At 46.8% G+C, this 21,064-nt stretch overlaps 1 protein-coding gene across 1 annotated transcript in view; it reads right to left on the bottom strand.

The window, feature by feature from the left end:
• MPDU1 (mannose-P-dolichol utilization defect 1) overlaps nucleotides 1–21,064 on the bottom strand; it is a 40,465-nt gene that overhangs the window by 4,194 nt on the left and 15,207 nt on the right. Inside the window, exons 2-3 of the mRNA XM_069767573.1 lie at nucleotides 18,162–18,227; nucleotides 14,952–15,084 (exon numbers count right to left, since the gene is read on the bottom strand). Coding sequence (XP_069623674.1) covers nucleotides 14,952–15,084; nucleotides 18,162–18,227 — 199 coding nt within the window. The remainder of the gene's footprint in view (nucleotides 1–14,951; nucleotides 15,085–18,161; nucleotides 18,228–21,064) is intronic.

The following is a 21,064-nucleotide window of genomic DNA, read 5'->3' on the forward strand; positions in this document are numbered from 1 at the left end:
TCACATTTGAAGTCAGTTTGAGGGGTCTATATGGCTGAAAATACCCAAAAGTGACACCATTCTAAAAACTGCACCCCTCAAGGTGCACAAAACCACATTCCAGAAGTTTATTAACCCTTCAGGTGCTTCACAGCAGCAGAAGCAACATGGAAGGAAAAAAATGAACATTTAACTTTTTAGTCACAAAAATGATTTTTCAGCAACAATTTTTTTATTTTCCCAATGGTAAAAGGAGAAACAACCACGAAAGTTGTTGTCCAATTTGTCCTGAGTACACCGATACCTCATATGTGGGGGTAAACCACTGTTTGGGCGCACGGCAGGGCTTGGAAGGGAAGGAGCGCCATTTGACTTTTCGAATGAAAAATTGGCTGCACTCTTTAGCGGACACCATGTCACGTTTGGAGAGCCCCCGTGTGCCTAAACATTGGACCCCCCCCCACAAGTGACCCCATTTTGGAAACTGGACCCCCAAGGAACTTATCTAGATGCCTAGTGAGCACTTTTAACCCCCAGGTGCTTCACAAATTGATCCGTAAAAATGAAAAAGTACTTTTTTTTCACAAAAAATTTCTTTTCGCCTCAATTTTTTTATTTTCACATGGGCAATAGGATAAAATGGATCCTAAAATTTGTTGAGCAATTTCTCCCGAGTACACCGATACCTCACATGTGGGGGTAAACCACTGTTTGGGCACACGGCAGGGCTCGGAAGGGAAGGCGCGCCTTTTGACTTTTTGAATGGAAAATTAGCTTCAATTGTTAGAAGACACCATGTCGCGTTTGGAGAGCCCCTGTGTGCCTAAACATTGGAGCTCCCCCACAAGTGACCCCATTTTGGAAACTAGACCCCCCAAGGAACTTATCTAGATGCATACTGAGCACTTTAAATCCCCAGGTGCTTCACAGAAGTTTACAACGCAGAGCCATGAAAATAAAAAATAATTTAGCTTTCCTCAAAAATGATTTTTTAGCCTGGAATTTCCTATTTTGCCAAGGGTAATAGGAGAAATTGGACCACAAATGTTGTTGTCCAGTTTGTCCTGAGTACGCAGATACCCCATATGTGGGGGTAAACCACTGTTTGGGCGCACGGCAAGGCTCAGAAGGGAAGGAGCGCCATTTGGCTTTTTAAATGGAAAATTAGCTCCAATCATTAGCGGACACCATGTCGCGTTTGGAGAGCCCCTGTGTGCCTAAACATTGGAGATCCCCCACAAATGACCCCATTTTGGAAACTAGACCCCCAAAGGAACTAATCTAGATGTGTGGTGAGCACTTTGAACCCTCAAGTGCTTCACAGAAGTTTATAACGCAGAGCCATGAAAATTAAAAAAAAAATTATTTTCTCAAAAATGATTTTTTAGCCCGCTATTTTTTATTTTCCCAAGGGTAACAGGAGAAATTTGACCCCAAAAGTTGTTGTCCAGTTTCTCCTGAGTACGGTGATACCCCATATGTGGGGGTAAACCACTGTTTGGGCACATGCCGGGGCTCGGAAGTGAAGTAGTGACTTTTGAAATGCAGACTTTGATGGAATGCTCTGTGGGCGTCACGTTGCATTTGCAGAGCCCCTGATGTGGCTAAACAGTAGAAACCCCCCACAAGTGACCCCATTTTGGAAACTAGACCCCGAAAGGAACTTATCTAGATATGTGGTGAGCACTTTGAACCCCCAAGTGCTTCACAGAAGTTCATAACACAGAGCAGTGAAAATAATAAATACGTTTTCTTTCCTCAAAAATAATTATTTAGCCCAGAATATTTTATTTTCCCAAGGGTTACAGGAGAAATTGGACCCCAAAAGTTGTTGTCCAGTTTCTCCTGAGTACGCTGATACCCCATGTGTGGGGGTAAACCACTGTTTGGGCACACGTCGGGGCTCAGAAGGGAAGTAGTGACTTTTGAAATGCAGACTTTGATGGAATGCTCTGCGGGCGTCACGTTGCGTTTGCAGAGCCCCTGGTGTGCCTAAACAGTAGAAACCCCCCACAAGTGACCCCATTTTGGAAACTAGACCCCCAAAGGAACTTATCTAGATATGTGGTGAGCACTTTGAACCCCCAAGTGCTTCACAGACGTTTACAACGCAGAGCCGTGAAAATAAAAACTCATTTTTCTTTCCTCAAAAATGATGTTTTAGCAAGCATTTTTTTAGATTCACAAGGGTAACAGGAGAAATTGGACCCCAGTAATTGTTGCGCAGTTTGTCCTGAGTATGCTGGTACCCCATATTTGGGGGTAAACCACTGTTTGGGCACACATCGGTGCTCGGAAGTGAGGGAGCACCATTTGACTTTTTGAATACAAGATTGGCTGGAATCAATGGTGGCGCCATGTTGCGTTTGGAGACCCCTGATGTGCCTAAACAGTGGAAACCCCTCAATTCTACCTCCAACACTAACCCCCCCACACCCCTAACCCTTATCCCAACTGTAGCCATATCACACCCCTAACCACAACCCTAACCCCAACACACCCCTAACCCTAATCCCAACTGTAGCCATAACCCTAATCACAACCCTAACCACAACCCTAACCCTAAGGCTATGTGCCCACGTTGCGGATTCGTGTGAGATTTTTCAGCACCATTTTTGAAAAATCCGCGGGTAAAGGGCACTGCGTTTTACCTGCAGATTTACCGCGGATTTCCAGTGTTTTTTGTGCGGATTTCACCTGTGGATTCCTATTGAGGAACAGGTGTAAAACGCTGCGGAATCCGCACAAAGAATTGACATGCTGCGGAAAATACAACGCAGCGTTTCCGTGCTGTATTTTCCGCACCATGGGCACAGCGGATTTGGTTTTTCATATGTTTACATGGTACTGTAAACCTGATGGAACACTGCTGCGAATCCGCAGCCAAATCCGCACCGTGTGCACATAGCCTAATTCTAAAGGTATGTGCACACGCTGCGGAAAACGCTGCGGATCCGCAGCAGTTTCCCATGAGTTTACAGTTCAATGTAAACCTATGGGAAACAAAAATCGCTGTACACATGCTGCGGAAAAACTGCACGGAAACGCAGGGGTTTACATTCCGCAGCATGTCACTTCTTTCTGCGGATTCCACAGCGGTTTTACAACTGCTCCAATAGAAAATCGCAGTTGTAAAACCGCAGTGAAATGCGCAGAAAAACCGCGGTAAATCCGCCATAAATCCGCAGCGGTTTAGCACTGCGGATTTATCAAATCCGCAGCGGAAAAATCCGCAGAGGACCAGAATACGTGTGCACATACTGAAACCCTAACCCTAGCCCTACCCCTAGCCCTAACCCTAGTTCTTACCCCAACCTTAGTGGGAAAAAAAAAATATTTTTTTTTTTATTATCCCTACCTATGGGGGTGACAAGGAGGGGGGGCATTTACTATTTTTTTTATTTTGATCACTGAGATATAACCTCTCTCAGTGATCAAAACTCACTTTGGAACGAATCTGCCGGCCGGCAGATTCGGCAGGCGCACTGCACATGCGCCCGCCATTTTGGAAGATGGCGGCGCCCAGGAAAGAAGACGGACGGATCCCGGGGGGCTAGGTAAGTATAAGGGGGAGGGGGGAGATCAGGGCACGGGGGGGGGGGGGGGGGGGGCGTCGGAGCACGGGGGGAGCGGACAGGAGGACGGGGGAGCGGAGCACAGGACGGAGGGGAGCGGACCACAGATCGGTGGGGTGGGGGCACATAAGTGTTTCCAGCCATCGCCGATGATATTGCAGCATCGGCCATGGCTGGATTGTAATATTTCACCAGTTTTTTAGGTGAAATATTACAAATCGCTCTGATTGGCAGTTTCACTTTCAACAGCCAATCAGAGCGATCGTAGCCACGGGGGGGTGAAGCCACCCCCCTGGGCTAAACTACCACTCCCCCTGTCCCTGCAGATCGGGTGAAATTGGAGTTAACCCTTTCACCGGATCTGCAGGGACGCGATCTTTCTGTGACACAGCATATGCGTCACAGGTCGGATTGGCACCGACTTTCAGAACGCATACGCTGTGTCACAGGTCGGGAAGGGGTTAACCCCTCTGATGCCGCTGTCAGTAGTGACAGGAACATAGAGGGGCATAGCGCAGGGACGGGCGCTCCCTGCGCTCTCCCACCGGAACAATGCGAAGGAGTCCCCGGGTCCAAGATGGCCGCGGGGCTCCTTCCCGGTCATGAAGTGAGGTGGTTATGACCCTCACCCTCCTGCACTGCCTGTCAGATGTGCTATGCAAAGTGTCAGATCAGCGATCTGATCTAATATAGTGATGTCCCACCCTGGGACAATGTTAGAAAGTCACAAAAAAAATAGAATGTACAAAAAAACAAAAAAAAATCCCCAAAGGGGGGAAAAAAAAATTCCCAATAAATCCATTTATGTAAATAAAAAAAAAACAACAACTGTACACACATTTAGTATCGCCGCGTCCGTAACGACCCGCTCTATAAAACTATCCCACTAGTTAACCCCTTCAGTGAACACCGCAAAAAAAAAAAAAAAACGATGCAAAAAAACAACGCTTTATTATCATATCAACGAACAAAAAGTGGAATAACACGCGATCAAAAAGACGGATATAAATAGCCATGATACCGCTGAAAACGTCATCTTGTCCCGCAAAAAACGAGCCGCCATACAGCATCATCAGCGAAAATATAAAAAAGTTATAGTCCTGAGAATAAAGCGATGCCAAAATAATTATTTTTTATATAAAAGTTTTTATCGTATAAAAGCGCCAAAACATAAAAAAATGATATAAATGAGGTGTCGCTGTAATCGTACTGACCAGAAGAATAAAACTGCTTTATCAATTTTACCAAATGCGGAACGGTATAAACGCCCCCCCCCAAAAGAAATTCAGGAATAGCTGGTTTTTGTTCATTCTGCCTCCCAAAAATCGGAAAAAAAAAGCGATTAAAAAATGTCACGTGCCCGAAAATGTTACCAATAAAAACGTCAACTCGTCCCGCAAAAAACAAGACCTCACATGACTCTGTGGACCAAAATATGGAAAAATTATAGCTCTCAAAATGTGGTGATGCAAAAAACTATTTTTTGCAATAAAAAGCGTCTTTCAGTGTGTGACGGCTGCCAATCATAAAAATCCGCTAAAAAACCCGCTATAAAAGTAAATCAAACCCCCCTTCATCACCCCCTTAGTTAGGGAAAAATTTTAAAAAATGTATTTATTTCCATTTTCCCATTAGGGCTAGGGTTAGGGCTAAGGCTACAGTTAGGGTTGGGGCTAAAGTTAGGGCTAGGGTTAGGGCTAGGGCTAGGGTTGGGGCTAAAGTTAGGGCTAGGGTTAGGGCTAGGGTTAGGGCTAAGGCTACAGTTAGGGTTGGGGCTAAAGTTAGGGTTAGGGTTTAGATTACATTTGCGGTTGGGAATAGGGTTGGGATTAGGGTTAGGGGTGTGTTTGGATTAGGGTTTCAGTTATAATTGGGGGGTTTCCACTGTTTAGGCACATCAGGGGCTCTCCAAACGCGACATGGCGTCCGTTCTCAATTCCAGCCAATTCTGCGTTGAAAAACTAAAAAACAGTGCTCCTTCCCTTACGAGCTCTGCCATGCGCTCAAACAGGGATTTACCCCAACATATGGGGTATCCGGGGGCTAAAATATCATTTTCGTGGAAAAAAATATATTTTTTATTTTCACGGCTCTGCGTTATAAACTTTAGCGAAACACTTGGGGGGTTCAAAGTTCTCATAACACATCTAGATAAGTTCCCTGGGGGGTCTAGTTTCCAATATGGGGTCACTTGTGAGGGGTTTCTACTGTTTAGGTGCATCAGGGGCTCTGCAAACGCAGCATGGCGTCCGATCACAATTCCAGCCTATTTTAGGTTGAAAAAAATCAAATGGCGCTCCTTCCCTTCCAAGCTCTGCCGTGCGCCCAAACAGTGGTTCCCCCCCATATATGGGGTACCAGCGTACTCAGGACAAATTGGACAACAACTTTAGAGGTCCAATTTCTCCTGTTACCCTTGGGAAAAAAAATGCGGGCTAAAATCATTTTGCGGAAAGAAAAAATGATTTTTTCATTTTCACGGCTCTACATTCTAAACTTTTGTGAAACAATTGGGGGTACCTTAGGGGGGTCTTCTTTCCAAAATGGGGTCACTTGTGGGGGGGTTTCCACTGTTTAGGCACATCAGGGGCTCTGCAAACGCGACATGGCGTCTGATCTCAATTCCAGCCTATTTTGCATTGAAAAGTTAAGTGGCGCTCCTTCCCTTCTGAGCTTTGCCATGCGCCCAAACATATGGGGTATCAGCGTACTCAGGACAAATTGTACAACAACTTTTGGGGTGGTCCATTTCTCCTGTTACCCTTAGGAAAATAAAAAAATGTTGGTCTGAAATAAATTTGTGAAAAAAAGTTAAATGTTCATTTTTTGTAAACATTCCAAAAATTCCTGTGAAGCACGTAAAGGGTTAATAAACTTCTTGAATGTGGTTTTGAGAACCTTGAGGGGTGCAGTTTTTAGAATGGTATCACACTTGGGTATTTTCTATCATATAGACCCCTCAAAATGACTTCAAATGTGATGTGGTCCCTAAAAAAATGGTGTTGTAAAAATGAGAAATCACTGGTTTTAACCCTTATAACTCCCTAACAAAAAAAAATTTGTTTCCAAGATTGTGCTGATGTAAAGTAGACATGTGGGAAATGTTATTTATTAAGTATTTTGTGTGACATATCTCTGCGATTTAACCCCTTCACCCCAAAGACTGTTTTCAACTTCCTGACCAGGCCATTTTTTCAATTCTGACCACTGTCACTTTATGAGGTTATAACTCTGGAACGCTTCAATTGATCCCGGTGATTCTGAGACTGTTTTCTCGTGACATATTGTACTTTATGATAGTGGTAACATTTGTTCGATTTGACTTGCGTTTATTTGTGAAAAAAAAAAATGGAAATTTGGCGAAAATTTTGCAATTTTTAAACTTTTTAGTTTTCATGCCCTTAAATTAGAGAGTCATATCATACAACATAGTTAATAAATAGTCTGCTTTACATCAGCAAAATTTTGGAAACAATTTTTTTTGTTAGGAAGTTATAAGGGTTAAAAATTGACCCTAATTTTTACAACAAAATTTGCAAAACCATTTTTTTTTTTAGGCACCACCTCACACTTGAAGTGACTTTGAGGGGTCTATATGATAGAAAATGCCCAAAAGTGACACCATTCTAAAAAAAACTGCACCCCTCAAGGTGCTCAAAACCACATTCAAAAAGTTTATTAACCCTTCAGGTGTTTCACAGGAAGTTTTGGAATGTTTAAAAAAAAATTGAACATTTAACTTTTTTTTTTCCACAAAATTTTTACTTCATATCCAATTTGTTTTATTTTCCCAAGGGTAACAGGAGAAATAGGACCCCAAAAGTTGTCCAATGTGTCCTGAGTACGCTGATACCCCATATGTGGGGGTAAACCACTGTTTGGGCGCATGGCAGAGCTCGGAAGGGAAGGAGCGCAATTTGACTTTTTCAATGCAAAAATGGCTGGAATTGAGATGGGACGCCATGTCGCGTTTGGAGAGCCCCTGATGTGCCGAAACATTGAAACCCCCAATTCTAACTCCAATCCTAACCACAAACCTAACCCTGATCCCAAACCCACCTTTAGCCTCAACCCTAACGGGAAAATAGAAATAAATACATTTTTTAATTTTATTATTTTGATGAAGGGGGGTTTGATTTACTATCTAGGCTATGTGCACACAATACGGATTTAGTGCGGATCCACAGTGGATTTTTCCGTGCAGAAACGCTGCAGATCCGCACTGTGATTTACAGTACAATGTAAATCAATAGAGAAAAAAAAAAGCTGTGCAGATGGTGCGGAAAAATCCGTGCGGATTTAAAAGAAGTGCATGTCACTTCTTTTGTGCGGAACTGCAGCGTTTCTGCACCCCTCCATTATAAAAAACCAGCAGTGGTAAAAACCGCAGAAAATCCGCACAAAATCCGCGGCAAATCTGCAGCCGCGGTTTCTGCCAGGAGATGCGGATTTTGTGCAGAAAATTCTGCACCCCATTCCGCAACGTGTGCACACAGCCTTATAGCGGGATTTTTTGGCAGCCGTCACACACTAAAAGACACCTTTTATTGCATATTTTTTTCCCACAGAGTCATGTGAGGTCTTGTTTTTTGCGGGACGAGTTGACGTTTTTACTGGTAACATTTTCGGGCACGTGACATTTTTTGATCGTTTCTATTCTGATTTTTGTGAAGCAGCATGAAAAAAACCCAGCAATTCATGAATTTCTTTTGGGGGGATTATTCCGTTCCGTGTGGTATAATTGATAAAGCAGATTTATTCTTTGGGTCAGTTTTTTTATATTTTGGCGCTTTTATACAATAAAAGCTATTTTAAAAAAAAATTTTTGCAGCGCTTTCTTCTGAGAGCTATAACTTTTTTACTTTTCCAGTGATGGAGCTGTTTGGCGGCTCGTTTTTTGCAGGACAAGATGACATTTTCCTTTTTGTTCGGCTGCATGATGATAAAGCATTCATTTTAGCATTGATTTTTATGTTGTTCACTGAAGGAGTTAACTAGTGGGACAGTTTTATATGACGGATCATTACGGACTCTGCGATACCAAATATGTGTACTTTTATTGTTTAATTTTTTTCCATTAAAATATTTATTTAGAGATAGAATATTTTTTTTAAACAACATTTATACAATTATTTTAAAAAGTTTATTTTTTTCTAACTTTTTTACATTGTCCCAATATGGGACAATCATTTTTAGCACGCTGATCACTTCTATAGTATGCAGATGAGCATAGATAGAATGATAGAGTTAGAAGGGACCTCCTGGGTCATCTGGTCCAACCCCTGCTCAATGCAGGATTCACTAAATCATCCCAGACAGATGTCTGTCCAGCCTCTGTGCGAAAACTTCCATTGAAGGAGAACTCACCACCTCTCGTGGCCGCCTGTTCCACTCATTGATCCCCCTTCTAATATCCAATCTGTGTCTCCTCCCATTCAGTTTCATCCCATTACTTCTAGTCTTTCCTTGTGCAAATGAGAATAAAGATGATCCTTCTATAATGTGACAGCCCTTGAGATATTTGTACACAGCTATTAAGTCTCCTCTCAGTCTTCTTTATTACAAGCTAAACATTCCCAGATCCTGTAACCGTTCCTCATAGGACATGGTTTGCAGACCGGTCACCATTCTGGTCGCTCTTCTCTGAACTTGCTCCAGTTTGTTGAGGTCTTTTTTAAAATGTGGAGCCCAAAACTGGACCCAGTATTCCAGACGAGGCCTGACCAAAGAGGAGTAGAGGGCAATAATGACTTCGATCTAGACTGTATGCTTCTGTTAATACTTACCAGAATTGTATTTGCTCTTTTTGCTGCTGCATCACACTGTTGACTCATGTTCAGTCTGTGATCTATTAGTATACACAAGTCTTTTTCACATGTGCTGTTGATTAGTCCTATTCCTCCCATTCTGTAAATGCTTTTTTATTTTTATTGCCCAGATGTAGTACTTTGCATTTTTCCTTGTTAAAAACCATTCTGTTAGTTGCTGCCCACTGCTCCAGTTTATTTATATCTTTTTGAATCCTCTCTCGCTCTTCTCTAGTATTAGCTATCCCTCCTAGCTTTGTGTCATCAGCAAATTTAATCAGTTTATCCTCAATTCCTTAATCTAAATCATTGATAAAGATGTTGAACAATACAGGGCCCAGGACAGAACCCTGTGGTACCCCACTTGAGACATTCTTCCAACTGGACGTGCAGCCATTTACGACCACTTTTTGGGTCCGATAACTAAGCCAGTTATGAATCCACCTAACAGTTGCCCTGTCCATTCCATACTTAGTCATTTTTTCAATAAGGATGGTGTGAGATACTTTGTCAAATGCTTTGCTGAAGTCAAGATATACTGTATGTACAGCATTTCCCTGATCCACCCAGTCAGTGATTCTGTCATAGAAGGAAATTAAGTTAGTCTGACATGATTTATTACTTACAAACCCATGCTGACTCTGGTTAATCACTTCATTCTTATCCAGGTACTTACATACATATTGTTTAATATAATTTGTTCAAAGATCTTTCCTGGTATAGACGTCAGACTCACCGGCCTATAATTCCCTGGGTCTACCTTCTTCCCTTTTTGAAGATAGGAACAACATTTGCACTTCTCCGGTCTTCTGGGACTTCTCCTGTTCTCCAAGAATTTTCAAAGATTATGGAGAGTGGTTCAAAAATTTCTTCTGCTATCTCCTTCAGTACTCTGACATCTGGACCTGGAGACTTGAATTCATTTATGTTAGCTAAGTGTTTCCTCACTATCTTTCTGTTTATAGATATCCTGGATTCTTCTATTCCTTTAATAGGACAGTGAAGATCAGAAGATGTTACATTTCCTTTCTGAGAGAAAACAGATGCAAAATAGGAATTTAAAAGTTCTGCCTTCTCAACATCCTTTTTTACCATTTCATCATTTTCATCCTGTAAAAATCCTATAGCATCTTTGCCTTTTCGTTTACTTTTGACATATCCCCCAAAATCCTCTTTTACTGCTTTTGACGTCTCTTGCAAGCCTTAATTCATTGTCAGCTTTAGATAATCTGATTTGTGCCCGACAGGTTCTGCAGACAGCATTATATTCTTCTTTAGATATGCCTCCCTCTTTCCATTTGATAAACATTTCTTGTGTGTGTTCATCCACCCTGGTTTCCTTAAATGCTTCCTATTCTTCCCTTTTTGGAATTGTTAACGATTGTGCTTTGATAATCTCATTTTTCAAGATTTCCCATCCTTCCTGGACATTTTTGTCCATAAGGATATCCAGCCATTGGATCCCTCCGATTCTCTTTCTGAGTCCCTTAAAATCTGCCTTTCTGAAATCTAACCTTGATGTCTTAGGGCCCCTTCACATTAAGCGACGCTGCAGCGATACCGACAACGATCCGGATCGCTGCAGCGTCGCTGTTTGGTCGCTGGAGAGCTGTCACACAGACCGCTCTCCAGCGACCAACGATGCCGGTAACCAGGGTAAACATCGGGTAACTAAGCGCAGGGCCGCGCTTAGTAACCCGATGTTTACCCTGGTTACCATCCTAAAAGTAAAAAAAAAAACCACTACATACTTACCTACAGCTGTCTGTCCTCCAGCGCTGCGCTCTGCACTCCTCCTGTACTGGCTGTGAGCACAGCGGCCGGAAAGCAGAGCGGTGACGTCACCGCTCTGCTTTCCGGCTGACCGACGCTGACAGCCAGTGCAGGAGGAGTGCAGAGCACAGCGCCAGGGACAGACAGCGGTAGGTAAGTATGTAGTGTTTGTTTTTTTTTTTACTTTTAGGATGGTAACCAGGGTAAACATCGGGTTACTAAGCGCGGCCCTGCGCTTAGTTACCCGATGTTTACCCTGGTTACCAGTGAAGACATCGCTGGATTGGTGTCACACACGCCGATCCAGCGGTGTCAGCGGGAGATCCAGCGACGAAATAAAGTTCTGGACTTTATTCAGCGACCAACGATCTCCCAGCAGGGGCCTGATCGTTGGTCGCTGTCACACATAACGATTTCATTAACGATATCGTTGCTACGTCACAAAAAGCAACGATATCGTTAACAATATCGTTATGTGTGAAGGTACCTTTAGTCTTCACAGGTCTTCCTCCTCTAGTTATCCAAAATTCTAAAATAGAATGGTCGCTACCTCCTAGGGTCCCAGCCACTGTTACCTCCTCAACCATTTCCTCCCTGTTTATAAGGATTAGATCCAAGGTAACAGATCACCTTGTTTCCTCCCCTACCTTTTGGAAGAAAAAGTTGTCAGCAAGAGAGGATAAGAATTGGCTTGACCTGTTAGTTTTGCACGAGAGATTCCCAACAAATGTCTGGATAGTTGAAATCTCCCATGACCACTATGTCATATTTTTTAGGGAACTTGGCCATTTGATGCATAAAGAGATCATCCATATCTTCAGCTTGCTCAGGCGGCCTGTAGTAAATGCCTACAATCGTGTCCTTTCCGTTGTTCGCTCCTTGTATTCTTACCCAAACAGTTTCCGCAGAACTCCCAGTCTCTGAAGCTTGGATCTCTGTGCAGATATAGGCTTTTCTGACATACAGTGCGACACCTTCTCCTCGTTTATCAAGTCTGTTTCTTGCAAATAAGTTGTATACTTCTAGCCTTGTATTCTTGTCATGTGTATCGTCCCAAGTTTCAGTGATTCCAATTACATCATATTTCTTCTCCTGTGTTAGTAGTTCCAGTTCTCCTTGTTTGTTGCCCATGCTTTGTGCATTCGTATAGAAACATTTTAGTTTGTGATTGGTTTCTCTTTCTCCAATATTTTTATCATTTAGATTTTTTTGTCTTTGTTCTTCCCTCCCACTTCTAATAGCAGAGTTCTCCATAGTATTTGTCAGGTGTATGGCTTTTTCAGGCCTTTTGCTTCCCTTCCCTCATTGTTCTAGGTTAACACTGCCATATAAGCTGTCAGCGCTGCACTGCGCATGACCAACAAGCTTCCTAGCTCTGGTGTCCGCGCCATCAGGTCATCATGGCAACAATCGGGACTCCGCATCACGCTGCGGGGTCTCCGATGCAAAGGCAGAGGCCTGCTTCCAGAATGCTGCGATCATGTTCGATTGCAGTATTTCGGGGGTTAAAGTGCCGGGAGCGGTCTGTGACAGCTGCCGGCACCTAGTGTCGGGTGTCAGCTGTCAGAATCAGATGACACCCGGAGGCGATCGGCCGCGAACCCCCTGTGATGACGGCCGATCACTCAGACGTCCTATCCCGTCATGGTCAAATTGGCCCAAGTCACAAGGACGGAATAGTACGTCTGATGTCAGAAAGGGGTTAATATGTCACAGTCTGGACAAATCCATAACCCCTTGTAGACGCCACGATATGGGCAAAGGTGTATACAGGTCCCCCGCACCCCCTGTAAGGATGGAGATACGGGCGGGCGAGGCAGTATACAGGTCCCCAGCAGCGTCTGTAAGGATGGAGATACGAGCGAGGGTGTATACAGGTCCCCAGCAGCGTCTGTAAGGATGGAGATACGAGCGAGGGTGTATACAGGTCCCCAGCAGCGCCTGTAAGGATGGAGATACGGGCGAGGGTGTATACAGGTACCCCGCACCCCCTGTAAAGATGGAGATACGGGTGAGGGTCTATACAGGTCCCCCGCGCCCCCTGTAAGGATGGAGATACGGGCGAGGGTCTATACAGGTCCCCCGCACCCCCTGTAAGGATGGAGATACGGGTGAGGGTCTATACAGGTCCCCCGCACCCCCTCTAAGAATGGAGATACGAGTGAGTGTGTATACAGGTCCCCCGCACCCCCAGTAAGGATGGAGATACGGGCGAGGGTGTATACAGGACCCCCGCACCCCCTGTAAAGATGGAGATACGGGTGAGGGTCTATACAGGTCCCCCGCACCCCCTGTAAGGATGGAGATACGGGCGAGGGTCTATACAGGTCCCCCGCACCCCCTGTAAGGATGGAGATACGGGCGAGGGTGTATACAGGACCCCCGCACCCCCTGTAAGGATGGAGATACGGGCGAGGGTGTATACAGGACCCCCGCACCCCCTGTAAGGATGGAGATACGAGTGAGTGTGTATACAGGTCCCCCGCACCCCCAGTAAGGATGGAGATACGGGCGAGGGTGTATACAGGACCCCCGCACCCCCTGTAAAGATGGAGATACGGGTGAGGGTCTATACAGGTCCCCCGCGCCCCCTGTAAGGATGGAGATACGGGCGAGGGTCTATACAGGTCCCCCGCACCCCCTGTAAGGATGGAGATACGGGTGAGGGTGTATACAGGTCCCCCGCGCCCCCTGTAAGGATGGAGATACGGGCGAGGGTCTATACAGGTCCCCCGCACCCCCTGTAAGGATGGAGATACGGGCGAGGGTCTATACAGGTCCCCCGCACCCCCTCTAAGAATGGAGATACGAGTGAGTGTGTATACAGGTCCCCCGCACCCCCTGTAAGGATGGAGATACGGGTGAGGGTCTATACAGGTCCCCCGCACCCCCTCTAAGAATGGAGATACGAGTGAGTGTGTATACAGGTCCCCCGCACCCCCAGTAAGGATGGAGATACGGGCGAGGGTGTATACAGGACCCCCGCACCCCCTGTAAAGATGGAGATACGGGTGAGGGTCTATACAGGTCCCCCGCACCCCCTGTAAGGATGGAGATACGGGCGAGGGTCTATACAGGTCCCCCGCACCCCCTGTAAGGATGGAGATACGGGCGAGGGTGTATACAGGACCCCCGCACCCCCTGTAAGGATGGAGATACGGGCGAGGGTGTATACAGGACCCCCGCACCCCCTGTAAGGATGGAGATACGAGTGAGTGTGTATACAGGTCCCCCGCACCCCCAGTAAGGATGGAGATACGGGCGAGGGTGTATACAGGACCCCCGCACCCCCTGTAAAGATGGAGATACGGGTGAGGGTCTATACAGGTCCCCCGCGCCCCCTGTAAGGATGGAGATACGGGCGAGGGTCTATACAGGTCCCCCGCACCCCCTGTAAGGATGGAGATACGGGTGAGGGTGTATACAGGTCCCCCGCGCCCCCTGTAAGGATGGAGATACGGGCGAGGGTCTATACAGGTCCCCCGCACCCCCTGTAAGGATGGAGATACGGGCGAGGGTCTATACAGGTCCCCCGCGCCCCCTGTAAGGATGGAGATACGGGTGAGGGTGTATACAGGTCCCCCGCACCCCCTGTAAGGATGGAGATACGGGCGAGGGTGTATACAGGACCCCCGCACCCTCTGTAAGGATGGAGATACAGGCGAGGGTGTATACAGGTCCCCCGCACCCCCTGTAAGGATGGAGATACGGGCGAGGGTGTATACAGGACCCCCGCACCCTCTGTAAGGATGGAGATACGGGCGAGGGTATATACAGGTCCCCCGCAGCACCTGAGAGTAGGAAAGATGCATCTCACCTGAAAGGAAACTCGCGGGTGATGCTGTACACCATGGTGCCCGACAGCGCCAGCAATTCCAGGAGGATGGACTTGAAGCTGAGCCCCTCCGCCGTCCCGGAGCGCAAGATCTTCACAATCTGCGGCACCTTCACTGCGAACAGGAAGCCATGAGGTTACATCAGCCATGAGACCATCCCAGAAACAAAGAGCCGTCCCCACAAATACACCGCCGCCCCAATAGTGATGGGCTGTCCCCGTGAACGCACCTCCGCCCCAGTAATAGGCCGCTCCCCACCACTACACCGCCTCAGTAACGATGGGCCGTCCCCACAACCACACCGCCCCCCAGTAGCAATAGTCTGTCCCCACAAGTAGCGATGGTCCGTCTCTGCGACTGCAACTCCGCCTCAGTAACGATGGGCCATCCCCACGACCGCACCACCACCCCAGGTACGATGGGGAATGCCCGCGACCGCACTGCCTCCCCAATAACAATGGGCCGTTTCCACAACCACACCACCACCATGGTAATGATGGGCCATCACGGTAACGATGGGCTGCCCCCCTGACGACACTGCCCCAGTAATGATCGGTCGTCCTGGCCATCAGCCAAGTCATATACGTACAGATCAGCCCCGCTGACCATCTTGCATATCTAACAGCAGTGGCTGAGGACAGCACAGGGATATGACGGGCCGTACTAATGATTACAGCCCAGACACTCAGGACTGAGGCGCCTCCAGGGTGCAGCGCTCCCCTACGGCCGGAGAGCACCATCCATACAGGACTCGGCCTACAAAGATTACTCCCATAAATAAAAACTCAGTAGGAAAATACAATATGGTTTTTGAAACATTGAACAATTGCATAAAAACATTAAAAGAAGACATTAAGGAGAGAAAAATCATTGGGTGAGTATACGAAACATATTCCTCTGAGGAAGCATTACCAGCGAAAGGTGCACATCTGGGTAATTCTGTGGATACGTGTCTGGTCGGTGGACATTGTGGGCTGCTCCTTGGTTTAGCACCAGCACTGGAGAGTATATGAAGCAGTGACCGCCTCATGCACACAATACTTGAGGATGGAGTCTGACAGGCGGCTTCACGGGAGCGCCAAGCTGGCGGTGGGAATGTTGGAATAAGGGTGGTACGCTGCGGCTCTGGCCGGGTACCTCAGAAGAGGATCAGACAGGATGAAAGTAAAATTGAGCGGTCATGGAGAGCGCAAGCGACATAGTACAGCTCGTGTTAAGTCTTCATTTATTAGTTCCACAACGCGTTTCAGTGGAATGGCGCCGTCTTCCTCTGGTGATCGTTATACATAGTGGGATAGGGAAGGTATGGGATGTAAATTCACGCGCCCCATTCAATATACAGACGCATCACTTAGGAGTCCTACACGCAAAACAACCCGGGTTGGAATTTATCCGGGTTGCAGAGGAAGGTGAGGACTTGAGAGTTGTGTTGCTAGGGGCCACAAGATTCCTAAGAGTTCGATTTTTCCGAAAAATCGTTTCGGGTTGTGTGGGTATGTGTGTTGATAGTATCGGGTCCTCTATGGGGATAAACCAGAATTTTTTAACAAGATTACGTATGGTGACATTGGATTGGTTAAAAGTAGTGATAACTCCAGTTCACCAAATCTGAGGATTTACTTGGCATGTTCTCCCTAGATTTTATTTTCTCAATGCATTTCTTTTGCGTGAATGCTCTAGCCCTGGTGAAGGCATCAACAACCAACTTCTTAGGGTAGCCTTTACTCCTGAAACGATCTTTTAGCATCTCGGCCTCCGTACAGTTCTTTCTGACCCTCCAATATTGCCCATAAGGGATATTTCAGATCCACTTCGGGAGGTGGCCACTGCTGAAGCTGAGATAGCGGTTTACATCCACCTTTTTGAAGTGGGTCGACGTGCACCATCAAATCCAAAAATTGGATCATTGTATTGGATATATTAGCTGTGAATTTGAGCCCCCAGGAATTAAGAGTTCAGGGATTGAACAAAATCTAGTGCTTCCCGTTCAGACCCAGTCCCGATGATGAAGAGGTCGTCAATGAAGCGACGGTACATAGCAATTTTACCAACGCCAATGGGGACTGCGCGACGAAGACAGATTCGAATGCCCCCATAAACAAAATTTGCATAACTGGGGACAAATCTCGTCCCCATCGCGCAGCCCCTCACTTGGCGGTAAAAAAAAAAACCTTCAAAACAAAAGACATTATTCTCAAGAACAAACATTATGGCTTTTTTCCAAAAAATCCATTTGCAAGGGACGTAGTTGATAAGAATTGAGACACCACCTCGATACAATTTAATAAGAAGGGAGAGTTATTGGATTTTTAAAGTTGGCACATTGGCCCCTGACGGGTAAACCTCACTATTGAGAAAGTCATGTAATATATGTACGTTATTTTTTTATGTATATTGTTTTTTAATTCGCTTTTAGGTTGCTTCTATTTATATGTGTTGCATATGTTTTTATATTTTTTATTGCAGCCATAATCTGCATTTTTAATCACGTGGGCTTTCTGAAGAATTGCTTCCTAATTTCCATAGGCTGCTCCTCCTTTATATACCTTCCCTATCCCACTCTGTATAACGACCACCTGAGGAGGACGGAGCCATTCCGGTGAAACGCGTTATGGAAACTAATAAATGAAGACTTTACACGAGCTGAACTACGTCGCTTGCGCTCTCCATGACGGCTCCATTTTGCTTTCATCATGCACACAATACTTGGCTTTGGACTTCTAGTTTATTGGTTGCAATGATTTCTGGATGTTCACAGTCACTTTATTAGTCACTATTGAATAGAACGAATACAATGTAACATTGACTTGTGTGTGATCGGTTCTATTTCTTGTATCTGGATCTACGACTTGCTTGTGGCCTCTAGGTGGAGACCTTGCCGCAAACACCGTCCATGATATTGGCACATGTGGTATGTAACGTCCATACTTTCTCCATACGGCACTGCACTTTATATATAAATATATATGTAAATGATCACTCGGAATCCTACTCTGGACCGATTACACGAGGCTTTGTATACTTACCCCATGATTTTCCTCTGCCTGACTCTTCCTTTAATAAGTTTTCATGCGTTTGTTGAATGTTTCAATAAAGATATTGCACTTTCCTACTGAGTTTCTACTGCTGGGAGTCATCTTTGTAGCCTATGATTGCTACTTCTGAATATGGGCTTCTAATCCAGGACTCACCCAGGATGGACCCGACGATGATCCCGATCCCCAAGATCTTACTGATAAGAATCTTCACACAATCAACTGCAAGAAAAAAAAAAAAAAAAAAAAAAAAAAAAAAAAGAACATCAGCAACATGACCCTGACCAAGAGAAGGGTGCGGGGTACACAGCCCACCTGCAGAAGGGACCCTGAGCAGCACCCCAACATGACCCCGACCAAGAGAGGGGAACGGGGTACACAGCCCACCTGCAGAAGGGACCACGAGCTGCACCCCAACATGACCCCGACCAAGAGAGGGGTGTGGGGTACACAGCCCACCTGCAGAAGGGACCCTGAGCAGCACCCCAACATGACCCCGACCAAGAGAGGGGAACGGGGTACACAGCCCACCTGCAGAAGGGACCCTGAGCAGCACCCCAACATGACCCCGACCAAGAGAGGGGAGAGGGGTACACAGCCCCCCTGCAGAAGGGACCACGAGCTGCACCCCAACATGACCCCGACCAAGAGAGGGGTGTGGGGTACACAGCCCCCCTGCAGAAGGGACCCTGAGCAGCACCCCAACATGACCCCGACCAAGAGAGGGGAACGGGGTACACAGCCCACCTGCAGAAGGGACCCTGAGCAGCACCCCAACATGACCCTGACCAAGAGAGGGGTGTGGGGTACACAGCCCACCTGCAGAAGGGACCCTGAGCAGCACCCCAACATGACCCCGACCAAGAGAGGGGAACGGGGTACACAGCCCACCTGCAGAAGGGACCCTGAGCTGCACCCCAACATGACCCTGACCAAGAGAGGGGAGAGGGGTACACAGCCCACCTGCAGAAGGGACCCTGAGCAGCACCCCAACATGACCCCGACCAAGAGAGGGGAGAGGGGTACACAGCCCACCTGCAGAAGGGACCACGAGCTGCACCCCAACATGACCCTGACCAAGAGAGGGGCACGGGGTACACAGCCCACCTGCAGAAGGGACCCTGAGCAGCACCCCAACATGACCCCGACCAAGAGAGGGGTGTGGGGTACACAGCCCCCCTGCAGAAGGGACCCTGAGCAGCACCCCAACATGACCCCGACCAAGAGAGGGGAGAGGGGTACACAGCCCACCTGCAGAAGGGACCCTGAGCAGCACCCCAACATGACCCCGACCAAGAGAGGGGTGTGGGGTACACAGCCCACCTGCAGAAGGGACCACGAGCAGCACCCCAACATGACCCCGACCAAGAGAGGGGTGTGGGGTACACAGCCCACCTGCAGAAGGGACCCTGAGCAGCACCCCAACATGACCCTGACCAAGAGAGGGGTGCGGGGTACACAGCCCACCTGCAGAAGGGACCCTGAGCAGCACCCCAACATGACCCTGACCAAGAGAGGGGCACGGGGTACACAGCCCACCTGCAGAAGGGACCCTGAGCAGCACCCCAACATGACCCTGACCAAGAGAGGGGCACTGCGTACACAGCCCACCTGCAGAAGGGACCCTGAGCAGCACCCCAACATGACTCCGACCAAGAGAGGGGTACACAGCCCCCCTGCAGAAGGGACCACGAGCTGCACCCCAACATGACCCGGACCAAGAGAGGGGTGCGGGGTACACAGCCCACCTGCAGAAGGGACCCTGAGCAGCACCCCAACATGACCCCGACCAAGAGAGGGGAATGGGGTACACAGCCCACCTGCAGAAGGGACCCTGAGCAGCACCCCAACATGACCCCTGTTGTGAATTCTGTGGCTGAATTCACTCCTGTGGTCACAAGTGGTACTGCAGCTTCTGAGCTTCCTCCCTCAGGTGTTCTGGTGAGCTCGTTAACTGCTTCATTACTTAACTCCGCCTGATGCTGCTATCCTTGCTCCTTGTCAATGTTTCAGTGTTGGATCTGAGCTTCTCCTGATTGTTCCTGTGACCTGCTGCTCTGTATAGCTAAGTGCTTTTTGCTTTTTTGTTGCTTTTTTTTCTGTCCAGCTTGTCTTTTGTTTTGCTGGAAGCTCTGAGACGCAATGGGTGTACCGCCGTGCCGTTAGTTCGGCACGGTGGTTTTTTTTTTTGCCCCCTTTGCGTGGTTTTGCTTTAGGGTTTTTTGTAGACTGCAAAGTTCGCTTTACTGTCCTCGCTCTGTCCTAGAATATCGGGCCCCACTTTGCTGAATCTATTTCATCCCTACGTTTTGTCTTTTCATCTTACTCACAGTCATTATATGTGGGGGGCTGCCTTTTCCTTTGGGGAATTTCTCTGGGGCAAGTCAGGCCTATTTTTCTATCTTCAGGCTAGCTAGTTTCTTAGGCTGTGCCGAGTTGCCTAGGTAGTTGTTAGGCGCAATCCACAGCCGCTTTTAGTTGTGTTTAGGATAGGATCAGGTGTGCAGTCTACAGAGTTTCCACGTCTCAGAGCTCGTTCTTGTATTTTTGGGTATTTGTCAGATCACTGTGTGCGCTCTGATCGCTAAGCACACTGTGTTTCTGGATTGCCTTCATAACACCTGTCATTAGCAAACATAACAGTACAAGGAGCCAAACTAATGATTCTCAATAGAGGGAAAGAAAAAGTTCTGACATCATTTTTTTTTTTTCTGCTCTGTGTTCACTTTTTTTTTTTCCCCTAGACATTTGGGTGATTCTGGACACAGGTGTGGACATGGATATTCAGGGTCTGTGCTCTTCAATGGATAATCTCGTTATAAATGTACAAAAGATTCAAGATACTATTGATCAGAAATCTATGTTAGAACCAAGAATTCCTATTCCTGATTTGTTTTTTGGAGATAGAACAAAGTTTCTAAGTTTCAAAAATAATTGTAAGCTATTTCTGGCCTTGAAACCTCATTCTTCTGGTAATCCTATTCAACAGGTTTTGATTATTATTTCTTTTTTGCGCGGCGACCCTCAAGACTGGGCATTTTCTCTTGCGCCAGGAGACC

Source organism: Ranitomeya imitator, chromosome 4 (genome assembly GCF_032444005.1).
Source record: "Ranitomeya imitator isolate aRanImi1 chromosome 4, aRanImi1.pri, whole genome shotgun sequence".
NCBI classification, from domain to species: Eukaryota; Metazoa; Chordata; class Amphibia; order Anura; family Dendrobatidae; genus Ranitomeya; species Ranitomeya imitator.